Source organism: Bombina bombina, chromosome 2 (genome assembly GCF_027579735.1).
Source record: "Bombina bombina isolate aBomBom1 chromosome 2, aBomBom1.pri, whole genome shotgun sequence".
NCBI lineage: Eukaryota > Metazoa > Chordata > Amphibia > Anura > Bombinatoridae > Bombina > Bombina bombina.
In genome coordinates, this window is record NC_069500.1 from 526,188,392 (window position 1) to 526,214,978 (window position 26,587).

At 40.3% G+C, this 26,587-nt stretch overlaps 1 protein-coding gene across 3 annotated transcripts in view; it reads left to right on the top strand.

Annotated features, from left to right (window-relative positions):
- Positions 1–25,778, top strand: part of AP1G2 (adaptor related protein complex 1 subunit gamma 2) — a 123,690-nt gene extending 97,912 nt beyond the window's left edge. For all 3 annotated transcript variants that reach the window (XM_053702318.1, XM_053702319.1, XM_053702320.1), the window contains exons 18-23: positions 5,752–5,856; positions 12,528–12,657; positions 12,725–12,863; positions 24,293–24,453; positions 25,096–25,191; positions 25,281–25,778. In XM_053702318.1, the coding sequence (XP_053558293.1) occupies positions 5,752–5,856; positions 12,528–12,657; positions 12,725–12,863; positions 24,293–24,453; positions 25,096–25,191; positions 25,281–25,382 (733 nt within the window). In that variant the 3' untranslated portion in view covers positions 25,383–25,778. The remainder of the gene's footprint in view (positions 1–5,751; positions 5,857–12,527; positions 12,658–12,724; positions 12,864–24,292; positions 24,454–25,095; positions 25,192–25,280) is intronic.
- Positions 25,779–26,587: the final 809 nt, after the last annotated feature.

Below are 26,587 nucleotides of genomic sequence, written 5' to 3' on the forward strand. Positions count from 1 at the left end.
TCAGTCTTTTTATATGCACGTTTTCTGAGACACCAGCTCCTACTAAGCATGTGTGTAAGAATTTAGTTTATACATATATAAGTCTGTGATTGGCTAATGCCTTTTCACCTTAAACAGGGGAGGGAAAAGAAGGACATTTGAAATTTGTCAGAAACAAATCTACTAATCATTTTAAATTCAGTTTAAGCAATATTGCATTGCATTTTTATTATGTATTTTGTTGCTTGTGCAATTCTACTGTATTTAATGGTCCTTTAATTACAATAATAACTAGATGTCCCAATGATCACATTTTGTTTACTAGTTTTTCCAAATGTGTTTTGAGCTATATTTTACCTTAATTGAAACCAGGAAATTATCATATTTTTTAGCATGAACTGAAAATGCATGAAAACGTAAAAAGTGGTTTGAATAGGGTAATCTTGTTGAATTAGATCAATCCAAAAATCACGCAAATAACCTATGCAGAGAGTTTTTCTCTGATGGATCATAATACTACTAGTAAGGGATACGTGATATTTTATGACTGTACTCTTTCCTAAGCATATGTACTGCCTCTATGCTATCCTTCTTTTTAATTCTATATATACACACATGCAGAAACCGGTGGCAATATCTGCTCTTTCATAGGGGCCTATTTATCAATCCGTCAACCGCAAATACGCTGGAATTCCGCAGCGTAATTGTGGAGAGCTTGATTCGCCTTATTTATCAAAGGCTACAGACCGGCAAAAGTAGAACTTTGTGGCGTAACATACGATCCGCCGGTCTTAGTCCGACACAGATCGATGCTTACGTCACTACAGTTGTTCCGAATGCAAATTCGGCACTATCTGACTACTTTTGCTAGTTAACAAATATCTACCAGGTTTGCTCGCCACTATTACGGCCCAGCGTACCTGCTTTTCAATCCGCTGCCCTGGAGGCGGCGGATGCCATAGGAATCAATGGGAGTCTGAAAGCAGCGAGAGCCATGTTCACTGCTGCCCGATATCCCATTGATTCCTATGGGAGAATAAAAGTTATGTTTACACCTAACACCCTAACATGTACCCCGAGTCTAAACACCCCTAATCTGCCACCCCCTACACCGCCGCCACCTACATAATGTTATTAACCCCTATTCTGCCGTCCCGACACCGCCGCCACCTACATTATACTTATTAACCCCTATTCTGCCGTCCCGACACCACATTATACTTATTAACCCCTATTCTGCCATCCCAACACCGCTGCCACCTACAGTATACTTATTAACCCCTAATCTGCCACCCCTTACACCGCCACCTACATAAAGTTATTAACCCCTATCCCGCCGCTCCTGGAGACCACTGCAACTAATTAAAGTTATTAACCCCTAAACCGCCAGCCCCCCCACATCACCATAAACTAAATTAACCTATTAACCCCTAAACCTAACAACCCGCTAACTTAATATTAAATATTAACTCATCCCTTTCTTATTATTAATTTAAACTTACCTTTAAAATTAAATTAAACTATCTTAAACTATTAATCTACCCTAACTATTATAATAAAATTACCTTAAACTATATTAAAATAATAATTAATCTACCCTAACTATTATACTAAAATTACAATAAAACCACAAATTAAATTAACTATATTATATATTTAAACAACTAACCCTATTTAAATAATTTAAATCTACACTACAAAAATTACTAAGTTACAAAAAACTTACAACTAAGTTACCAAAAATAACAAACACTAAGTTACACAAAAAAATAAACACTAAGTTACAAAAAATAAAAAATAAATTATAAAAGATTTAAACTAATTACACCTAATCTAAGGGCCCTATGAAAATAAAAAAAGCCCCCCAAAATAAAAAAAAAAACCCTAACCTACAATAAACTACAAATAGCCCTTAAAAGGGCTTTTTGAGGGGCATTGCCCCAAAGAAATCAGCTTTTTTACCTGTAAAAAAAATACAAACAACCCCCCCAACAGTAAAACCCACCACCCACTCAACCAACCCCCCAAATAAAAAGCTAACTAAAAAAACCTAAGCTCCCCATTGCCCTGAATAGAATGCGAGCTCAATCCTATTGGCTGATTGGATCAGCCAATAGGATGAAAGCTCAATCCTATTGGCTGATTCCAACAGCCAATAGGATTTTTTCAACCTTAATTCTGATGGGCTGATAGAATTCTATCAGCCAATCGGAATCTAAGGGACGCCATCTTGGATGACGTCATTTAAAGGAACCTTCATTCGTCGTTAGTCCGTTGGAAGAAGAGGATGCTCCACGTCGGATGTCTTGAAGATGGACCCGCTCCTCGCCGGATGGATGAAGATAGAAGATGCCGTCTGGGTGAAGACTTCTGCAGGCTTGGATGAAGACTTCGGCCGGCTTCTTGGAGGGCTTCTTGCCGCTTGAATGAAGACTTCTCCCAGCTTCTTGGAGGATGGATGTCTGATCTTCAAAACTGTAAGTCGATCTTCAGGGGTTAGTGTTAGGATTTTTTAACGGTTTATTGGGTGGGTTTTATGTTTAGATTACGGTTATGGGCAGCAAAAGGGCTAAATGCCCTTTTAAGGGCAATGCCCATCCAAATGCCCTTTTCAGGGCAATGGGGAGCTTAGGTTTTTTTAGTAGCTTTTTTATTTGGGGGGTTGGTTGTGTGGGTGGTGGGTTTTACTGTTGGGGGGGTTGTTTGTATTTTACAGGTAAAAGAGCTGATTTCTTTGGGGCAATGCCCCTGCAAAAGGCCCTTTAAAGGGCTATTTGTAGTTTATTGTAGGTTAGGGGTTTTTTTTTATTTTGGGGGGGCTTTTTTATTTTCATAGGGCCCTTAGATTAGGTGTAATTAGTTTAAAGCTTTGATAATTTATTTTTTATTTTTTGTAACTTAGTTAGTTTTTGGTAACTTTGTAATTTTTTAGTATAGATTTAAATTATTTGATTAGGGTTAGGTGTTTAAATATAGCATATAGTTATTTTAATTTGTAGTTTTATGTAATTTTAGTATAAAAGTTAGGTTAGGTTAATTATTAATTTAATATAGTTTATTGTAATTTTTTTTATAATAGTTAGAATAGGTTAATTAGTAGTTTAATATAGTTTAATGTAGTTTTATTATAATAGTTAGAATAGGTTAATTAGTAGTTTAATATAGTTTAATTTAAATCTAAAGGTAAGTTTAAATGTATTATAAGATAGATGAGTTAATATTTAATATAAAGTTAGCGGGTTGTTAGGTTTAGGGGTTAATAGGTTAATTTAGTTTATGGCGATGTGGGGTTTAGGGGTTAATATATTTATTTAGTTGCAGTGGGGTCTGGGAGCGGCGGGATAGGGGTTAATAACTTTATTAGAGTGGCGGCGGTGTAGGGGGCAGCAGATTAGGGGTTAATAACATAATGTAGGTGGCAGCGGTATAGGGGGTGGCAGATTAGGGGGTATGAACATAATGTAGGTGGCGGGGAATAAGGGTTAATAACTTTATTAGAGTGGTGGCAGGGTCCGGGAGCGGTGGGATAGGGGTTAATAACTTTATTTAGTTGCGGCGGGGTCCAGGAGCGGCGGGATAGGGGTTAAACAGTTTAGTATACTGTGGGTGCTTAGTGAAAATATACAAATAAAGCTGGGAAAAAGCCAAAGAGCAGCGAGATCGATGACTGTTAGTTAACAACAGTCCGCTGCTCATCGCCCCCTACTTGGTGCGCGGCTTTTTGACAGCTTTTTTGTTAAATGTGTATTCAGTTCCGCGGCAGCGAAGTTAGGCGATGTCAGGCAAGCATATTGGTGCCGGTGAATGCAGCACAGTTGACGGCTTGATAAGTAGGCCTCATAGGCTCTGATTGGTAGGTTAATGCACTGTGCACAGATCACATATACCAATCATAGTGTGTGTAAACACAGAGGCCTAGATTATGAGTTGTGCGTTAGGGTTAAAAAGCAGCGTTAAGAAGTCCTAACGCTGCTTTTTAACACCCGCTGGTATTACGAGCCTTGCAGGTACAGGTGGGTTTTAATGTTGGGGGGGTATTTGTACTTTTTTTTTACAGGTAAAAGAGCTGATTACTTTGGGTCAATGCCCCTTAAAAGGCCCTTTTAAGGGCTATTTGTAATTTAGTGTAGGGTAGGGCTTTTTTATTTTGGGGGGGCTGTTTTTATTTTGTTAGGGGATTAGAGTAGGTGTAATTAGTTTAAAAATCTTGTAATTTGTTTATTATTTTCTGTAATTTAGTGGGGGCGGTTTCGTACTTTAGATAATTTTATTTAATTGTAATTAATTGTATTTAATTTAGGTAATTAATTTAATTGTAGTGTAGTGTTAGGTGTAATTGTAACTTAGGTTAGGTTTTATTTTACAGGTACTTTTGTATTTATTTTAACTAGGTAGTTATTAAATAGTTAATAACTATTTAATAACTATTCTAGCTAGTTAAAATAAATACAAAGTTGCTTGTAAAATAAAAATAAACCCTAAGCTAGATACAATGTAACTATTAGTTATATTGTAGCTATCTTAGAGTTTATTTTATAGGTAAGTATTTAGTTTTAAATAGGAATTATTTAGTTAATTGTAATTTTATTTAGATTTATTGTAATTATATTTAAGTTAGGGGGTGTTAGGGTTAGGTTTAGGGGTTAATAACTTTATTATAGTGGCGGCAACATTTGGGGCAGCAGATTAGGGGTTAATAAATGTAGGTAGGTTACAGCGACATAGGGGGTGGCAGATTAGGGGTTAATAAATAAAATGTAGGTGTCGGCAATGTTGGGGGCGGCAGATTAGGGGTTCATAAGTATAATGAAGGCGGCGGCGGTGTCCAGGAGCGGCAGATTAGGGGTTAATAATTATAATGTAGGTGTCAGCGATGTCGGGGGCGGCAGATTAGGGGTTAATAATTATAATATAGGTGTCAGCGATGTCGGGGCGGCAGATTAGGGGTTAATAAGTGTAAGATTAGGGGTGTTTAGACTCGGGGTTCATGTTAGGGTGTTAGGCGTAGACATAAATTTTATTTCCCCATAGGAATCAATGGGGCTGCGTTAGGAGCTTTATGCTGCTTTTTTGCAGGTGTTATTTTTTTTTCACCCGGCTCTCCCCCATTGATTCCTATGGGGAAATCGTGCACGAGCACGTTTTACCAGCTCACCACTAACGTAAGCAGCGCTGGTATTGAGGTGAGATGTGGAGCTAAATTTTGCTCTACGCTCACTTTTTTATGGCTAACGCCGGGTTAAAACCCGTAATACCAGCGTTGTCTGTAAGTGAGCATAATCTGCTCGTTAGCACCGCACAGCTTCTAACGCAAAACTCGTGATTACTGTCAGAGGTGCCTGTTATAGTTCAATTTGGAGTTAAAAAAAAAAAATATTAAAATCTTTATTTTTTTAACGTGGGATGTTCATTACTGTTGCATTACAGCCCCAAGATGCTGTATCCTGTCATGTCCTTAATGTAATATTTATCTCAAAAGAACAGTTGATAAGGCAACAAAACAGTTTATCTAAAGCAATCTTCAAGTAAGAGTGTCAGTTTTTATGATATAACCAAATGCAAATTAAGAAGCATTTTTTTAAGATGACAGGCCTGCTTTTTATTTGCCTGCCTCAGCCCAGGAAAAAGGGGTCAAGCTCTGTTTGGTGCATCTATATTGCCTTGAACAGATCGCTAAATGAAATGAAATAAAAAGTAGTTTGGTAAGATGTCATGGTTATATATTTCTCTTGTCATGGTATGTTTATGTAACAATGTGCATTTCTCTTCTAGCCGTATACGACGTGTGGTCTCTATATATGGCAGCTGCCAAGATGTGGAGCTACAGCAGAGAGCAGTGGAGTATAATGCCCTGTTTAAGAAATACGACCACATGAGGTACCAGTATTGGAAGGGGGTAGCAGGGAGTTTTTGTATAAGGGTAGGTAGATGCACATTGTAATTACATACAGACCCTATGGTTAAAAGTCCCTGCTATGGCACTATACAAAGGACAACTGTGTAACCTCTCCAGTGAAACAATATACAGATCGCCAGTGTGAGATAGCTCTGCCGCATATCATCACTTAGTGCTCAGGGTCAAATGAATGCTGGCTCTGCAGTGTATTAGCATATAAACTACTCATTTCCCAACATACAATAGCAACAGCCCTGAAGTGAGAACGTGAAGAACAACCTGGCTTTATTTTATAAATCAGCTGATGTAAGAGCCTGCCCAGTCTAACAGAACACCCCATATCAGGGTGTTTATTACCTGTACAGGGTTGGAAAAGCAGAAGTACAGACTTCTTATGGAATGAACGATACAGGAGAACCCACACCTATAAGATGATGATTTGGGCTTAACTAGCCCTTAATAGTGTCTTGGAAACACCATCATTATGCAGTTGTTTAAATGTTTAATATTACCATAAACACCCTGGGCTAGCTAAGCACCAGTTACTATATACCTAACCCCTGGTAGTAGGTAAAGCAAGTGACATGTTAAAATAAAGTTACTTGTCAAAATTACCAAAAATGCAATCATTTCTTTTATATATTAATGAATCAAATCAATAAATCTTTCCAGTTTTCTTCCATTATCAAATTGTGTACAGTCTTTTTACACTTTCTGAGACTCCAGCTCCTACAAAATTTGGTAGCGCTGGACATAATAAGTCTTTGGAAATACTTTAAGAGGAGACTCATTTTACAGTACAGTGGTCATTTAATAAGTATGGTGAAGAAATCCTACTCAAATGTATCTTGATGTGGAAATGTAAAACTGAACTACTACTTTAAGGAGATCCATTTATGATAAAAAATTGTAGATTTCCAGTTAGTTTTTTCCCCCCAGAGATTTTTGATAGTAGATCCCTGAATAACAGACCATTTCTCCAACATAGGTGTGTCCGGTCCACGGCGTCATCCTTACTTGTGGGATATTCTCTTCCCCAACAGGAAATGGCAAAGAGCCCAGCAAAGCTGGTCACATGATCCCTCCTAGGCTCCGCCTACCCCAGTCATTCTCTTTGCCGTTGTACAGGCAACATCTCCACGGAGATGGCTTAGAGTTTTTTAGTGTTTAACTGTAGTTTTTATTATTCAATCAAGAGTTTGTTATTTTGAAATAGTGCTGGTATGTACTATTTACTCAGAAACAGAAAAGAGATGAAGATTTCTGTTTGTATGAGGAAAATGATTTTAGCAACCGTCACTAAAATCCATGGCTGTTCCACACAGGACTGTTGAGAGCAATTAACTTCAGTTGGGGGAACAGTGAGCAGTCTCTTGCTGCTTGAGGTATGACACATTCTAACAAGACGATGTAATGCTGGAAGCTGTCATTTTCCCTCTGGGATCCGGTAAGCCATGTTTATTACGATTGTAAATAAGGGCTTCAAAAAGGGCTTATTAAGACTGTAGACTTTTTTTGGGCTAAATCGATTGATTATTAACACATATTTAGCCTTGAGGAATCATTTTATCTGGGTATTTTGATATAATAATATCGGCAGGCACTGTTTTAGACACCTTATTCTTTAGGGGCTTTCCCAAAGCATAGGCAGAGCCTCATTTTCGCGCCGGTGTTGCGCACTTGTTTTTGAGAGGCATGGCATGCAGTCGCATGTGAGAGGAGCTCTGATACTTAGAAAAGACTTTCTGAAGGCGTCATTTGGTATCGTATTCCCCTTGGGGCTTGGTTGGGTCTCAGCAAAGCAGATACCAGGGACTGTAAAGGGGTTAAAGTTCAAAACGGCTCCGGTTCCGTTATTTTAAGGGTTAAAGCTTCCAAATTTGGTGTGCAATACTTTTAAGGCTTTAAGACACTGTGGTGAAAATTTGGTAAATTTTGAACAATTCCTTCATGTTTTTTCGCATTTGCAGTAATAAAGTGTGTTCAGTTTAAAATTTAAAGTGACAGTAACGGTTTTATTTTAAAACGTTTTTTGTACTTGTTATCAAGTTTATGCCTGTTTAACATGTCTGAACTACCAGATAGACTGTGTTCTGAATGTGGGGAAGCCAGAATTCCTATTCATTTAAATTTAAGTTGGAACATCTCCGCATTCTGCTTAAGGAGGTATTATCCACTCTGGATGATTGTGACAAGTTGGTCATCCCAGAGAAACTATGTAAAATGGACAAGTTCCTAGAGGTGCCGGGGCTCCCAGAAGCTTTTCCTATACCCAAGCGGGTGGCGGACATTGTTAATAAAGAATGGGAAAGGCCCGGTATTCCTTTCGTCCCTCCCCCCATATTTAAAAAATTGTTTCCTATGGTCGACCCCAGAAAGGACTTATGGCAGACAGTCCCCAAGGTCGAGGGAGCGGTTTCCACTTTAAACAAACGCACCACTATACCCATAGAGGATAGTTGTGCTTTCAAAGATCCTATGGATAAAAAATTAGAAGGTTTGCTTAAAAAGATGTTTGTTCAGCAGGGTTACCTTCTACAACCAATTTCATGCATTGTCCCTGTCGCTACAGCCGCATGTTTCTGGTTCGATGAGCTGATAAAGGCGGTCGACAGTGATTCTCCTCCTTATGAGGAGATTATGGACAGAATCAATGCTCTCAAATTGGCTAATTCTTTCACCCTAGACGCCACTTTGCAATTGGCTAGGTTAGCGGCTAAGAATTCTGGGTTTGCTATTGTGGCGCGCAGAGCGCTTTGGTTGAAATCTTGGTCGGCTGATGCGTCTTCCAAGAACAAGCTACTTAACATTCCTTTCAAGGGGAAAACGCTGTTTGGCCCTGACTTGAAAGAGATTATCTCGGATATCACTGGGGGTAAGGGCCACGCCCTTCCTCAGGATCGGCCTTTCAAGGCAAAAAATAAACCTAATTTTCGTCCCTTTCGTAGAAACGGACCAGCCCAAAGTGCTACGTCCTCTAAGCAAGAGGGTAATACTTCTCAAGCCAAGCCAGCTTGGAGACCAATGCAAGGCTGGCACAAGGGAAAGCAGGCCAAGAAACCTGCCACTGCTACCAAGACAGCATGAAATGTTGGCCCCCGATCCGGGACCGGATCTGGTGGGGGGCAGACTCTCTCTCTTCGCTCAGGCTTGGGCAAGAGATGTTCTGGATCCTTGGGCGCTAGAAATAGTCTCCCAAGGTTATCTTCTGGAATTCAAGGGACTTCCCCCAAGGGGGAGGTTCCACAGGTCTCAGTTGTCTTCAGACCACATAAAAAGACAGGCATTCTTACATTGTGTAGAAGACCTGTTAAAAATGGGAGTGATTCATCCCGTTCCATTAAGAGAACAAGGGATGGGGTTCTACTCCAATCTGTTTATAGTTCCCAAAAAAGAGGGAACGTTCAGACCAATCTTAGATCTCAAGATCTTAAACAAGTTTCTCAAGGTTCCATCGTTCAAGATGGAAACCATTCGAACTATTCTTCCTTCCATCCAGGAAGGTCAATTCATGACCACGGTGGATTTAAAGGATGCGTATCTACATATTCCTATCCACAAGGAACATCATCGGTTCCTGAGGTTCGCATTCCTGGACAAACATTACCAGTTCGTGGCGCTTCCTTTCGGATTAGCCACTGCTCCAAGGATTTTCACAAAGGTACTAGGGTCCCTTCTAGCTGTGCTAAGACCAAGGGGCATTGCTGTAGTACCTTACTTGGACGACATTCTGATTCAAGCGTCGTCCCTTCCTCAAGCAAAGGCTCACACGGACATTGTCCTGGCCTTTCTCAGATCTCACGGATGGAAAGTGAACGTGGAAAAGAGTTCTCTATCTCCGTCAACAAGGGTTCCCTTCTTGGGAACAATAATAGACTCCTTAGAAATGAGGATTTTTCTGACAGAGGCCAGAAAAACAAAACTTCTAGACTCTTGTCGGATACTCCATTCCGTTCCTCTTCCTTCCATAGCTCAGTGCATGGAAGTGATCGGGTTGATGGTAGCGGCAATGGACATAGTTCCTTTTGCACGCATTCATCTAAGACCATTACAACTGTGCATGCTCAGTCAGTGGAATGGGGACTATACAGACTTGTCTCCGAAGATACAAGTAAATCAGAGGACCAGAGACTCACTCCGTTGGTGGCTGTCCCTGGACAACCTGTCACGAGGGATGACATTCCGCAGACCAGAGTGGGTCATTGTCACGACCGACGCCAGTCTGATGGGCTGGGGCGCGGTCTGGGGATCCCTGAAAGCTCAGGGTCTTTGGTCTCGGGAAGAATCTCTTCTACCGATAAATATTCTGGAACTGAGAGCGATATTCAATGCTCTCAAGGCTTGGCCTCAGCTAGCGAGGGCCAAGTTCATACGGTTTTCAATCAGACAACATGACAACTGTTGCGTACATCAACCATCAGGGGGGAACAAGGAGTTCCCTGGCGATGGAAGAAGTGACCAAAATCATTCTATGGGCGGAGTCTCACTCCTGCCACCTGTCTGCTATCCACATCCCAGGAGTGGAAAATTGGGAAGCGGATTTTCTGAGTCGTCAGACATTGCATCCGGGGGAGTGGGAACTCCATCCGGAAATCTTTGCCCAAGTCACTCAGCGGTGGGGCATTCCAGACATGGATCTGATGGCCTCTCGTCAGAACTTCAAAGTTCCTTGCTACGGGTCCAGATCCAGGGATCCCAAGGCGGCTCTAGTGGATGCACTAGTAGCACCTTGGACCTTCAAACTAGCTTATGTGTTCCCGCCGTTTCCTCTCATCCCCAGGCTGGTAGCCAGGATCAATCAGGAGAGGGCGTCGGTGATCTTGATAGCTCCTGCGTGGCCACGCAGGACTTGGTACGCAGATCTGGTGAATATGTCATCGGCTCCTCCTTGGAAGCTACCTTTGAGACGAGACCTTCTTGTTCAGGGTCCGTTCGAACATCCGAATCTGGTTTCACTCCAGCTGACTGCTTGGAGATTGAACGCTTGATCTTATCGAAGCGAGGATTCTCAGATTCTGTTATCGATACTCTTGTTCAGGCCAGAAAGCCTGTAACTAGAAAGATTTACCACAAAATTTGGAAAAAATATATCTGTTGGTGTGAATCTAAAGGATTCCCTTGGGACAAGGTTAAGATTCCTAGGATTCTATCCTTCCTTCAAGAAGGATTGGAAAAAGGATTATCTGCAAGTTCCCTGAAGGGACAGATTTCTGCCTTGTCTGTGTTACTTCACAAAAAGCTGGCCGCTGTGCCAGATGTTCAAGCCTTTGTTCAGGCTCTGGTTAGAATTAAGCCTGTTTACAAACCTTTGACTCCTCCTTGGAGTCTCAATTTAGTTCTTTCAGTTCTTCAGGGGGTTCCGTTTGAACCCTTGCATTCCGTTGATATTAAGTTATTATCTTGGAAAGTTTTGTTTTTAGTTGCAATCTCTTCTGCTAGAAGAGTTTCAGAATTATCTGCTCTGCAGTGTTCTCCTCCTTATCTGGTGTTCCATGCAGATAAGGTGGTTTTACGTACTAAACCTGGTTTTCTTCCAAAAGTTGTTTCTAACAAAAACATTAACCAGGAGATTATCGTACCTTCTCTGTGTCCGAAACCAGTTTCAAAGAAGGAACGTTTGTTGCACAATTTGGATGTTGTTCGCGCTCTAAAATTCTATTTAGATGCTACAAAGGATTTTAGACAAACATCTTCCTTGTTTGTTGTTTATTCTGGTAAAAGGAGAGGTCAAAAAGCAACTTCTACCTCTCTCTCTTTTTGGATTAAAAGCATCATCAGATTGGCTTACGAGACTGCCAGACGGCAGCCTCCCGAAAGAATCACGGCTCATTCCACTAGGGCTGTGGCTTCCACATGGGCCTTCAAGAACGAGGCTTCTGTTGATCAGATATGTAGGGCAGCGACTTGGTCTTCACTGCACACTTTTACCAAATTTTACAAGTTTGATACTTTTGCTTCTTCTGAGGCTATTTTTGGGAGAAAGGTTTTGCAAGCCGTGGTGCCTTCCATTTAGGTGACCTGATTTGCTCCCTCCCTTCATCCGTGTCCTAAAGCTTTGGTATTGGTTCCCACAAGTAAGGATGACGCCGTGGACCGGACACACCTATGTTGGAGAAAACAGAATTTATGTTTACCTGATAAATTACTTTCTCCAACGGTGTGTCCGGTCCACGGCCCGCCCTGGTTTTTTTAATCAGGTCTGATAATTTATTTTCTTTAACTACAGTCACCACGGTACCATATGGTTTCTCCTATGCAAATATTCCTCCTTAACGTCGGTTGAATGACTGGGGTAGGCGGAGCCTAGGAGGGATCATGTGACCAGCTTTGCTGGGCTCTTTGCCATTTCCTGTTGGGGAAGAGAATATCCCACAAGTAAGGATGACGCCGTGGACCGGACACACCGTTGGAGAAAGTAATTTATCAGGTAAACATAAATTCTGTTTTCCCTAGTGTGAGAGCATTTAAAACTAGCAAACTCTCCACTGTGTAAGACAACAGAGTATTCAACAATGTGGCTGTGTTGTTATGGGCAATGAGAAACGTTCACACACTCTTGGCATAAAAGCCTTTCTTGAATGCTTTAGTTGGCTTTTTACTTAGATATAATAATTGACTCTGGTCCCACTCTTTGTGCAATTCCCATTGGCAGGTCAGCAATCCTAGAGAAGATGCCCGTAGAAGAAAAAGCCTTGACAGGAGACATTAAAAAGGCCACTGAAGAGCAGGAGAATAAAGATGTGAGCCCAAAGCAACCCACCTGTGTTCTGCCACAAGATCAGGTGAGTGACAATGTGAGTGATAAGGATCAGGATCCTTCGCTGCTGAGCTGACAATCTAATCCCTCAGGTGACTGACCTCTTGGGGTTGTTGGAAGAGAGTAACAATGTGCCAATGCCACAAGTGACTTCTGGACTCCCTACAGTGACGCACAGTGTATCCAACGAAGGTAGTCTGCTGGACCTGCTAGATGATACTACCGTACCTGGTATGCACAAGGATCATAATATTTATTCAAATATTGTCTGTCTGACTCACACTAGAACACTGGATGTTTCCAGAAATCATGAACAGATGAAATCTGAAATAACAAAATTTATGCTTACCTGATAAATTTCTTTCTCTTGTGGTGTATCCAGTCCACGGGTTCATCCATTACTTGTGGGATATTCTCCTTCCCAACAGGAAGTTGCAAGAGGACACCCACAGCAGAGCTGTCTATATAGCTCCTCCCCTAACTGCCACCTCCAGTCATTCGACCGAAGACGAGTAAGAAAAAGGAGAAACTATAGGGTGCAGTGGTGACTGTAGTTTAAAAAATAAAAACACCTGCCTTAAAGTGACAGGGCGGGCCGTGGACTGGATACACCACAAGAGAAAGAAATTTATCAGGTAAGCATAAATTTTGTTTTCTCTTGTAAGGTGTATCCAGTCCACGGGTTCATCCATTACTTGTGGGATACCAATACCAAAGCTTTAGGACACGGATGAAGGGAGGGACAAGGCAGGTACTTAAACAGAAGGCACCACTGCCTGTAAGACCTTTCTCCCAAAAATAGCCTCAGAGGAAGCAAAAGTATCAAATTTGTAGAATTTAGAAAAAGTATGAAACGAAGACCAAGTTGCCGCCTTACAAATCTGTTCAACAGAGGCCTCATGTTTAAAAGCCCATGTGGAAGCTACCGCTCTAGTAGAATGAGCTGTAATTCTTTCAGGAGGCTGCTGGCCAGCAGTCTCATAAGCTAAACGGATTATGCTTCTTGCAAATAAAACTTTAAAGCACGAACCACATCAAGATTGTGTAACATACGTTCCTTCTTTGAAGAATGATTAGGACACAGTGACGGAACAACAATTTCCTGATTGATATTCCTATTAGATACTACCTTAGGAAGAAACCCAGGTTTGGTACGCAAAACTACCTTATCTGCATGGAAGATCAGATAAGGAGAATCACACTGCAAGGCAGATAACTCTGAAACTATTCGAGCCGAAGAGATAGCTACTAAAATCAGAACTTTCCAAGATAAAAGCTTGATATCTATGGAATGCAAGGGTTCAAACGGAACTTGAAGAACTTTAAGAACTAAATTTAAACTCCATGGCGGAGCAACAGGTTTAAACACAGGCCTGATTCTAACCAAAGCCTGACAAAAAGCCTGAACGTCTGGAACATCCGCCAGGCGCTTGTGCAAAAGAATAGACAGAGCAGAAATCTGTCCCCTTAAGGAACTAGCCGATAATCCCTTTTCCAATACTTCTTGGAGAAAAGATAGTATCCTAGGAATCCTGACCTTACTCCACGAGTAACCCTTGCATTCACACCAATGAAGATATTTACACCATATCTTATGATAGATTTTCCTAGTGACAGGCTTTCGAGCCTGAATCAAGGTATCAATGACCGACTTGGAGAAACCACGTTTTGATAAAATCAAGCGTTAAATCTCCAAGTAGTCAGACGCAGAGAAATTAGATTTGGATGTTTTGAATGGACCTTGGAGTAGAAGGTCCTGCCTCAGCGGTAGAGTCCATGGTGGAAATGATGACATGTCCACCAGATCCGCATACCAAGTCCTGCGTGGCCACGCAGGCGCTATCAAAATCACCGAAGCTCTCTCCTGCTTGATCTTGGCAATCAGATGAGGGAGGAGAGGAAACGGTGGAAACACATAGACCAGGCTGAAGGACCAGGGCACTGCTAGAGCATCTATCAGCGCTGCCTGGGGAACCCTTGACCTGGACCCGTAACAAGGAAGCTTGGCGTTCTGACGAGACGCCATCAGATCCAGTTCTGGTTTGCCCCATAGTTGAATCAGTTGGGCAAATACCTCCGGATGGAGCTCCCACTCCCCCGGATGAAAAGTCTGCCGACTTAGAAAATCCGCCTCCCAGTTCTCTACTCCTGGGATATGGATAGCTGAGAGATGGCGAGAGTGAACCTCTGCCCATAGAATTATCTTGGAAACCTCCATCATTGCCAGGGGACTCCTTGTTCCCCCCTGATGGATGATATAGGCTACAGTCGTGATATTGTCCGACTAAAATCTGATGAACTTGGCCGCAGCTAGTTGAGGCCAAACCTGAAGAGCATTGAATATCGCTCTTAGTTCCAGAATGTTTATCGGAAGGAGGGCTTCCTCCTGAGTCCACGAACCCTGAGCCTTCAGGGAGTTCCAGACTACGCCCCAGCCCAGAAGGCTGGCATCTGTCGTCACTATAGTCCACTCTGGCCTGCGGAAACCCATTCCCCTAGACAGATGGACCCGAGATAACCACCAGAGAAGAGAATCTCTGGTCTCTTGATCCATATTTAACAGAGGAGATAAATCTGTGTAGTCCCCGTTCCACTGGTTGAGCATGCAAAGTTGCAGTGGTCTGAGATGTAGGCGGGCAAACGGAACTATGTCCATTGCCGCTACCATTAGGCCGATCATTTCCATACACTGAGCCACTGACGGCCGAGAAGTGGAATGAAAAGCACAGCAGGAAGTTAGAAGCTTTGATATCCTGACTTCTGTCAGAAAAATTTTCATTTCTACTGAATCTATCAGAGTTCCTAAGAAGGAAACTCTTGTGAGAGGAGAGAGAGAACTCTTTTCTATGTTCACTTTCCACCCGTGAGACCTCAGAAAGGCCAGAACAATATCCGTATGGGACTTTGCGATTTGAAAAGTCGACGCCTGAATCAGAATGTCATCTAGGTAAGGGGCTACCGCTATGCCCCGCAGCCTTAGAACCGCCAGAAGGGACCCTAGAACCTTCGTAAAGATTCTTGGTGCCGTGGCTAACCCGAAGGGAAGAGTCACAAACTGGTAATGCCTGTCTAGGAAGGCGAACCTGAGGAACTGATGATGATCTCTGTGAATCGGAATGTGGAGATAAGCATCCTTTAAGTCCACGGTAGTCATATATTGACCCTCCTGGATCATAGGGAGGATGGTCCGGATTGTCTCCATCTTGAAGGATGGGACCCTGAGAAATTTGTTTAGGATCTTGAGATCCAAGATAGGTCTGAAAGTTCCCTCTTTTTTGGGAACTATAAACAGGTTTGAATAGAAACCCAGCCCCTGTTCCTCTCTTGGAACTGGGTGGATCACTCCCATAACCAGTAGGTCTTGAACGCAACATAAGAATGCCTCTCTCTTTATCTGGTTTACAGATAGTTGTGAGAGATGAAATCTCCCCTTTGGAGACAAACCTTTGAATTCCAACAGAGATTAAGTTTCCAGCGCCTAAAATGACTAATATACCTGCTTCACTACAAGGAAGATCCCCTATCAGATCTGGTGGATAGTTACTATAAAAAGTGTATATAGGAGCGCCTACAGGCTAAGGTATATCACAGGGCAGCAAGAATGCTGAAAACAGAGGCCAAATGGATCTTTCATTTAGATTGCATCTATCCCAAGGGACTTAATGCCAACTTTTAAATAATACATCTATTTTGAAAATTCTAAGTCTAAAAACAATCAGAATAATATTGCAATTAATAATGAAATAGATTATCCCCTAATATCATCAGCAATAGTACACACCACACACTTAAGAATTTTTTTTAAAAACCACCCCTATATATAGTACCTCAATAAAACACCCACTACTCCTCTTAAAGAGAAATTCTTTACTCCATTTGTATCAGAGCTCTTAAATACAGTTTCAAAACAGAAACAATGATAATTCAGTTAAATATGGTATAATTAATAATAAAACACATGGTTTTTAATACCCTCATTATGTATATATGTTGTATATTGTGTAACATATGACTATTGTAAATCCTGGAATATGGAAGCCTAAAATCATTAAAAATCCCCCAGTCCGATATAGGGGGCATTATCCAACGAAATTACTTAAGTTGCCGATAATAATCTTTAAGTAACTTTTGAGAGATTATCCACTAGTTCCAAATGGAATACATTTTGAAAGACTTTACTTGACAATTTGTGAACTAGTTTGCCACTAAACTATATATAGAAGCCCGCTTCCAAAATGGCTCCGTAAGCACCGGAAATAGTTTACCCGGAAGTACGCATAATAGAGACTTCCGGTCTTACGATAACCGGAAGTGCGGATGTTATGACATCCGGTTTAGCGGAAAATAGCCATGAAGATCTGGCAGGAAATCCGGCTCCATCCGACCTTTTTTGGCGCCAATATTTCAAAGGAACAACTCCTAACCACACTATATAAGGTTAGTGTACACTTAGCCTCACTATGTCTTGAAAAAGGTTCTTCAGAGGACCGAAACGCGTAGACGAATATCGACACACGATTTGTGAGGCTTACCATATTTCCAGGATATAACCTAATGGGGTAAGTTTATTTACCGATAATCTGAAACCCCATAGGCTTTTTTGTTTAGTGCACTTTGTTTTCTTTTTCAGGATTATTTTACACAGTATTTGCTTGGATTACTACATTCCCAGGATTATTGGCCATTTCGGACCCTATCGAGGGACATCAAAAGACTTTGGACTTCAATTTGACTTTTATTCATTCCATTTTAGTATCTATCTAATACGTATATTTGTTTGTTAAGTTTTGTTTTTTACCCCTTTGTATTTCACTTTTTTGTAATGTTTACCACCACAATAACATTTAGGATAATTTTAGGATCCCTTAAGGGGCAATTTTATCGCACTAGGCACTAGAGATTTTAAGTCAGTGATTTGTTTTTTATTTTTCGGTGTTTTGAATTACCGCTAGGGAAGCGGATAAGTGACACTAGAACATACCGGTATTGTTCGAATTTAGGACAGGACACGTAGAGTATATTTTGTTAGGATTTATCTTTTGTTAGGATTCACATGATTTGATTAAGCACTGACTTTTTGCATATTGTGATTTTTTGTTTGATTTTTGTTTGATTTTGGGTTTTTTTTGATACATTGGACACAATTTTGAGTGTTTTATTCACTGGTTCACCAATAGATATTAACCCTTTTTATGGTTTAATAATAGATATTATTTTTAATATTGTACCAACCTTAACTAGACTATCTGTGGATTTAGTTGCATTTAATAATGCCCAAGATTTGCCAATAAGATTTTTTATATTTTTAACCATTATGGTCCTCTAAGGATCATTTCTATTCTTCTGTGGAAATAGTGTATCCTAATCTGTAGCCCACAAGCTCAGATATTTTTAGATTTCATATCTATATTGTATCGAGTATTTTACTAGTGTGCTCTATTATAATTTCATTGCAATTGTAATTTTATTGTATTTTATTGTATTTGTCCATATTTGAAATATCATCGGTATACATTAGATAATTGTGTATTACCCTATTGATTAAAACGATTTTATACGGAGTATTTGGTCAGGATTGTTTTTCTATTCTATCATTCTTTGACCTATTTTTAGCCCTGTGATATACCTTAGCCTGTAGGCGCTCCTATATACACTTTTTATAGAAACCTTTGAATTCCAGAAGATAACCGTGGGAAACAATCTCTAGTGCCCAGGGATCCTGGACGTCTCTTGCCCAAGTCTGGGCGAAGAGAGAAAGTCTACCCCCGACTAGATCCGGTCCCGGATCGGGGGCTACTCCTTCATGCTGTCTTAGAGGCAGCTGCAGGTTTCTTGGCCTGCTTTCCCTTGTTCCAAGCCTGGTTAGGTCTCCAGACTGGTTTGGACTGGGCGAAATTTCTCTCTTGTTTTGTATTAGAGGAAACTGAAGCTGCGCCACTCTTGAAGTTTCGAAAGGAACGAAAATTATTCTGTTTGATCCTTAACTTATTGGACCTATCCTGAGGAAGGGCGTGACCTTTACCTCCAGTAATATCAGAAATGATCTCCTTCAGACCAGGCCCGAATAGGGTCTGTCCCTTGAAGGGGATGTTATGAAGCTTAGACTTTGAAGTAACATCTGCTGACCAGGACTTAAGCCATAGCGCCCTACGCGCCAAAATGGCAAAACCTGAATTCTTAGCCGTTAAGCTTGGTTAAATGAAAAACAGCGTCAGAAATAAAGGAATTAGCTAACTTAAGAGCTTTAATCCTGTCTAGAATATCGTCTAACGGGGTCCCCACCTGCAGAGCCTCCTCAAGAGACTCGAACCAAAAAGCCGCTGCAGAGGCTGGAGAATAAAACCTTGATGTATAAAAATTTTCTTAAGGAGACCCTCCAATTTTTTATCCATAGGATCTAGGAAAGCACAACTGTCCTCAACGGGGATAGTTGTACGCTTAGCTAGGGTAGAGACTGCTCCCTCCACCTTAGGGACCGTCTGCCACGAGTCCCGTATTGCGGCATCTATGGGAAACATCTTTTTGAAAGCAGGAGGGGGAGAGAACGGCACACCTGGTCTATCCCATTCCTTAGAAATAATTTCCGAAAACCTCTTAGGGACTGGAAAAACATCAGTGTAAACAGGCACTGCAAAGTATTTGTCCATTTTACACAATTTCTCTGGAACCACAATGGGGTTATAGTCATCCAGAGTCTCTAAAACCTCTCTAAGCAATAAGCGGAGGTGTTCAAGCTTGAATTTAAACGCTGTCATTTCAGAATCAGACTCAAGCAACGCCTTCCCTGAATCTGAAATGTCACCCACAGATAGAAGCTCTCCTGCCTCAGCTTCTGAGCATTGTGAGGGTATATCGGACACAGGTATTAAAGCGTCAGAAAGCTCTGTATTAATTCTAGCCCCAGAGCTGTCTCGCTTTCCTTGCAACCCTGGCAGTTTGGACAATACCACTGAGAGGGTAGCATTCATAACTGCCGCCATGTCCTGTAAGGTAAAAGAATTAGACGCGCTAGATGTACTTGGCGTCACTTGAGCGGGAATTATAGGTTCTGACACATTGGGAGAGCTAGATGGCATAATCTCCCTTTTTTCAGTCAGAGAATCCCCTGGAGATTAATCTTTAAAGGGACAGTCTACACCAAAATTTTTCTTATTTAAAAAGATAGATAATCCCTTTATTACCCATTCCCCGTTTTTACATAACCAACACAGTTATATTAATGTACTTTTTACCTCTGTGATTACCTTGTATCTAAGCCTTTGCAGACAGCCTCCTTATCTAAGTGCCTTTGACAGACATGCATTGTAGTCAATCAGTGAAGACTCCTAAATAACTTCACGGGCGTGAGCACAATGTTATCTATATGACACGTGAACTAGCACAGTCTGACTGTTAAAAACTTTCAAAATGCTCTGAGCTAGGAGGCGGTTTTCAACAGGTTAGAAATCAGTTTGAGCCTAGCTAGGTTTAGCTTTTCAAAAATACCACCAAGGGAACAAAGCAAATTTGATGATAAAAGTAAATTGGAAAGTTGTTTAAAATTGCATGCCCTATCTGAAAGTTCAGTTTTGACTTTACTGTCCCTTTAAGCGCCATAATATGGTCTTTATAGTTTATAGACATTTCAGTACATTTGGTACACATTCTAAGAGGGGGTTCCACAATGGCTTCCAAACATATTGAACAAGGCGTTTCCTCTGTGTCATACATGTTTACCAGACTAGTAATGAGACAAGCAAGCTTGGAAAACACTTTAATAAAGGTGAAACAGCAATTAAACAAAAACTTTACTGTGCCTTTAAGAGAAAAAAAACTAGCACTTAAACTGCAAAACAGTGAAAAAATATAGTAAAATATTTGAATTTTTTACAGTGTGTGTAAGGGACTAAAGCAACATTGCACCCACTTGCAAATGGATGATTAACCCCTTAGCCCCCAAACCGGATTCAAAAACATCAACCACTGGTAAAAAAACAGTTGAGCAACTGCCACAGCTCTGCTGAGGCTCCTACCTGCCCTCAAATACAATTTGGTGAAGGAATAAACCCCTTATAATGGTCCTCAGATGCCAAAGGACTCCTCTAGGGAAGCTGGATGTCTCAGTCGGAATTAAAACTGCGCAGCAATAGCGCTAAAATAGGCCCCCTTCCACCATGTACTGGATTTCAGAGGGGCCTTAAGAAAATACTCCTAGGAGTATCTGACTAGCCATGTGGAAAACTAGGCCCCAAATAAAGATTTATCTCCCTCAGAGAAAAAAATGTTCTATTTATGAAAACATGTAAACGTTTTGACACTGAATAATATTAACATGAGTATTACCCTGTTTTGTAAGCATGATCCCAGTCGCTGTTAAATCACTGCATCAGGCTTACCTCAAATACACAAAACTCTGTCAGCATTTTCGAGAACTTATTTCATCTCTCTAGAAATAAAAATACTGAACATACCTCAAAGCAGGTAATCTGCAGACCGTTCCCAAAACTAAAGCTTTCTTCCATTCAGTTATGTGTGAAAACAGCAATGGACCTTAGTTACAAACCGCTAAGATCATCAACCTCCAGGCAGAATTCTTCATCTAATTTCTGCCTGAGAGTAAAAACAGTACATCGCCGGTATCGTTTAAAAATAACAAACTTTTGATTGAAGATAACACTACACTAAGTCACCACTTATTTCTTGATACTTCCCTTGTCGAGAGTTGCAAGAGAATGACTGGAGGTGGCAGTTAGGGGAGGAGCTATATAGACAGCTCTGCTGTGGGTGTCCTCTTGCAACTTCCTGTTGGGAAGGAGAATATCCCACAAGTAACGGATGAACCCGTGGACTGGATACACCTTACATGAGAAATATCATTAGTTCTCTCATACTTTGTGACAGCACATGAAGGGGGCTACCCTCTCTTCATAGGAAGACAGAGCTCTTTAAACAAACACGTTTTTGTGACATGATCCCTTTTAACAGGTTGAGAAACAAACAATGCATTTAGCTATTATATGATTAGCTGATCAGTAAGAAAACTGTTCAAAGCATGAAGATTTAATTCTTTTCATCTTAATGGGATATAAAGATGAGAAAATGCTTTATGCGTTACAGCATTTTCTTATTGCATTGTTGTCTCCCTATAAGTATGTGCTTAATCCCCACAAAATGTGTTAAACACATAGTTAAAGTCAGCTACAGAACATCAATGCACTGATATCCTGTGGCAATTGGTGGCTACACAAAGCTGCTGTATTCAGCCCCAGACCAGTAGTGCATTGCAGTCATTATCTATGTGTTAACCCTTTGCAGAGGATAAACAGATAGATATAGGCAGGCAATAGTGTGATAAAAATGCTTCCATGCCTTATTGCAGCATTCTGTCCCTTTAATAAATTATGCAAGAGGAAGTCCTAGAGAGGCAGACGTTGGATACCCCATAAATGCAACCAATCTCATATATCAGCCTGTATCACTTACTTCCTGGACCTTATATTAGAGGGAATGCCGGCAGTGTCAATAGAAACATTTTTGCTTTTCCAGGTTAGGATAGACTTTACTTACCCCCCTTACTTCTAGATTTGACTTTTTTTAACTTGCAGCTGAGACAATTACTTAGCTGAGTTACCGGCCTTGCACCTCAGCATCAGGGATCTTTGCTACAGTGAATCTGTGACAGTTTTATAAGCGTTTCACATGTTCATATCTCCTCTATTGTTTCTAGGTTGTAATGTAGTTGAAGAAAACGGTTAACTAATTATAGAGGTGCTTTGATATTCGGCATTATAACGTTATAATAACCGTAATAAAAATGAGACTCATTGCTAATAATAATATGATAATTCCTACTGTACAATCAACAATACATGACTGATAATTATAGAGGTGTGTAAGTTTTTTTTTCTCAAATTTGGGCTCAGGCTATTTAAAGGGACAATGTATTGCAATTTGTTTTTGCTTTAACTTAAAGCATTTCCCTGACAGTATTTATCAAGATCTGCTGAAACACAGCTGTTTCTTTTATATTCTGGCTTTTAATTATTAAACCATAATGCCCCCTTTTGTCTTATTGATGAATACCAAGAAACAACAGTTGAAGATTTCAAAGTGCTCAGCTCTCTCCACAGCTCCATAATAAAATTTCAGCAGCTACTTTCCCTGTGTAACTTGCATATTCAGGGCTAGATTACAAGTGAAGCACGAAAGTTAGCGCAGGCGATATTGCAATATCGCACCTGCGTTAATCTTGCGCTCATAGTACAAGTTGAAAGTAAAGGCGACTGCACGAGTGCACCCTGAGTTTGCGCTCGTCGGTTAGTGCCACTGAAGTCCTTGCGTAAAGGGTTAGGGCTTAATTAAAAGTTGCACCTAACACAACATAAATACATAAAATTAAACAATTACACTCATATATATACACTATCTAATAAAAAAATATTCATATAAATATTAAAACAAAAGAATTATAGGGGTTAAAAGGTATATGATGTATGACAAGGTATACATATGTATACATTTGCATACATGTGTATTTTTGTGTATATACATACATATTTACACATATAAACACATATACGCATAAATACTCATATATACATATATGTACAAAACAAGAAAGAAAAAGTTTTTTTTACATATATGTATATATACTTTAGAGCCAGACAAATACCTGAAAACAAGAAAAATCTTTTTTAATACATTTTAATTTTTAATAATGTGTTTTATGTATGTACTGTAAATATTTTACATTCCAATGTTCTTCACATAGGGGAAAATGTTATATGTATGTGTGTATGTATGTATGTATGTATATATATATATATATATATATATATATATATATATATATATATATATATATATATATATATATATATATATAAAAGGTATAGATATATATTTAAAATAAATTACATAAGATATAAATAGAAATATCTATTTAAAAATAAATAGAACATTTTCTTCTATGTGAAGAACATTGGACTGTAAAATATTCATAACTACCTTTGGGTTAGCCCAGTTGGTCTAACACAGTGTTGGGTTAGGGCGCAATGGATAAGTTCTAGGTTTTTCAGTTTGTGCACTCCATTGAAGTCTGTCGGGACAAGAAGTTAATGCGTTCACGATATCCGAAGTTCCCAGATTAATGTGCATTAAAAGTTTGTCTGGCGTTTTTTGCGTGAGTTCAAAAGTGCTAAATAGCTCTCCACTTGTAATAATCTGACCCTCAGAGATTTAAAAAAATTATAATCTAGTCACAGCAACACGCCCAACCAATAGGTGAGGAGAATCTGCAGTAAATTGAGTCTTCTTCTGCTCTCAAAGACAGACATTTTGTTTGTCATAATGGTAATGCAGACTCAAAGAATTACTTTTTTTTTTTGGGGGGGGGGGGGGGGGTTAATCTAAACTGGATGTCTTACTCAAAGAATATATTTTGTTCTGCCTTGTCCTTGCAACCGATGAGCTATAGCAATGAGCCACATAGCTGAATGTTTCTGAACTTGTAATTCTGACTGTTATGCCGGGGTATGGAGTTGCTTTTCCATTTACTGTATGGGTTATTTTGTGTGCATGTACAGTATGTGTGCTGTGTTTAGATGTTACATGTGTTTATCTGCTGTCACATTTTATGACATTGAATATTTGCACTAACTTGCATACCTCTTTCTTTGCAGCTCTACCACCACTGCCTGTATATAATAATGGTGGGCTTTATATAGAATTCTCTTTTGTACGTCCATCAACCAACCCTGCCCATCTCATCATCACAACAAGTACCACTAACAATTCCTCCAGCAACATCACTGACTTCCAGTTACAGGCAGCTGTTCCAAAGGTGAGTCCTGATTCTGCCCACCTGACTTCATGTAGTTCCTCTCTGGGCAAGTATTTTTTATGTCTTGGGGAAGGCCCCGTTTTCAATACTCTCTGAGCGCAAGAGGCATTACAAATGGCTGCATTAAACCTTCTGACTTACTCACTAGGTAGACAATATTTACAGGAAGGAGATGCTTTTAATGTCATGTTATTTGGGATTCTGCAGCACCCAGATCTTAAAGGGACACAAACCCCAATTTTTTTCTTTCATGATTCAGATAGAGCATGCAATTTTAAGCAACTTTCTAATTTACTCCTATTATAAATTTTTCTTCCTTCTCTGGAATCTGGGTAGCGCTTGTTAGCTACATTTAGCCACTAATCAGCAGACGCTATCCAGGTGCTGAACCAAAATGGGCTGGCTCCTATGCTTACATTCCTGCTTTTCAAATAAAGATGACAATAGAACGAAGAAAAAAATTATAGGGGTAAATTAGAAACTTGCTTAAAAGTGCATGCTCTATCCGAATCCTGAAAAGAAAAAAATTGGGTTTTGTGTCCCTTTAAGCTTTGCCCAATGGACAATTCTATTGAAGGGAGATGGAAACTCTTCCACAGGTCTTTCTGTTATTAAGTTTCCTTTGGTTTCTTCTTGTTGCAGACATTACAGCTACAGCTTCAGGCTCCCAGTGGTTCTTTACTGGCCTCTGGTGCAGGATCCATCACACAATGCATACGCATATTGAATCCTCAGAAGGTAATTTTGATTGGGCGTTACAATGTTTATCACTGTAATTGAGCATCTTCTTACTGCCTATCTGCCTCCTGTTCTGTTCCCTTATGTAGGTCCCTCTGCGGATGCGCCTTCGTCTTTCTTTCGTTCGTGATGGAACTTCTGTAGAGGAAATGTGTGAAATCAATAACTTCCCTGCAAGCTGCTGGCAGTGACCTGAAGGAAACTTGCGGATGGATAAGAAACACTGGGCAGATAGGGGCATTGGCATGGGGGAAACAGATGGGATGACCTGAAGGGAGAGTGGAAGCAGACAGGTGCATTGATTAGAAGTGAGAAAAGAGTAAGGACCAATGAATTCAATTTATTCATGGCAGGAGAGGAAATGCTAATAATAAATAAACTGAATACTTCCACATGTAATAAAAATAGGCATATATCTGGTGTGGTATACAGTATCATACTGCTCTGCTAGACATGATATATGTATAGGTGGTTTACCCTATTTATGAAAGGTTTATAGACGGCTACATAAATGTTTCCTGATCACACACATGGCTGCATATGTCAGCTTTTAAGGAATATTTTAATAAAGATGTTTTTAGTAATTATACCTGTAGTGAAATGTCTGTGGGCTAAAGAACAATTTTAAACTCATGTGATTTTATGATCAGGCCCCAGAAGCATTGATTTATGATTCTAAACTCTATGCTATGTGCAATTTAACCATCTTTTCTTGTCTGTAATGTATTGCATTAAGCAGTCCCTGGGAATCACCTGCAGATGGCGCTGCCTCACCTTCTGTTTGCCTTTTCCTCCAATCACACTTGCTTTTAAACTAAAGTCCTTATATTAACACACCTCAAAGGTGGACGGAAGATAGCTTTAAGTGCTACAAGCATAAATAAGACCCCCTTAGTCTTATTTTAGAATTCTGCGGGCATTGATAGCACTATTAGAGAAATGAAAGTATTTGTAATTCCCCTTAGGCTGTTTTCTGTTAATTAGGATTTGTGAGTATAATGAATTCTGCAGCTAATTAATGCTGTGTGGTGATGATAAGGGGGGTGCTTGAATTTCTGTGTGAAGGAGGGGGCTGGCAGTCTGCTGCTGTGTGTGTTGGGGGATTCATGGAAGTGGCACTGAGCCAGCCTGTACCTGCCCTGCTCAAGATGACAGACTGTAAGAAACAACAGGGAGAGACAGCGCAGTGACGGAACAGGGAGAGTGCGCACAGAGTAGCAGATGTATTCGCCATTGAAAAATCAGCATCTCCTTTACCCTCCCACTAATATCAAACTGTATATATCTCACCACTAACACACACCAGCTTCTGCTCCCTGAGGTGTAAGCTGGCAGCTGTGGGCACTGACCATCTGTGTGCGTGTTCATGTATTCGTATCTGCGTGTGTGTGCCCTG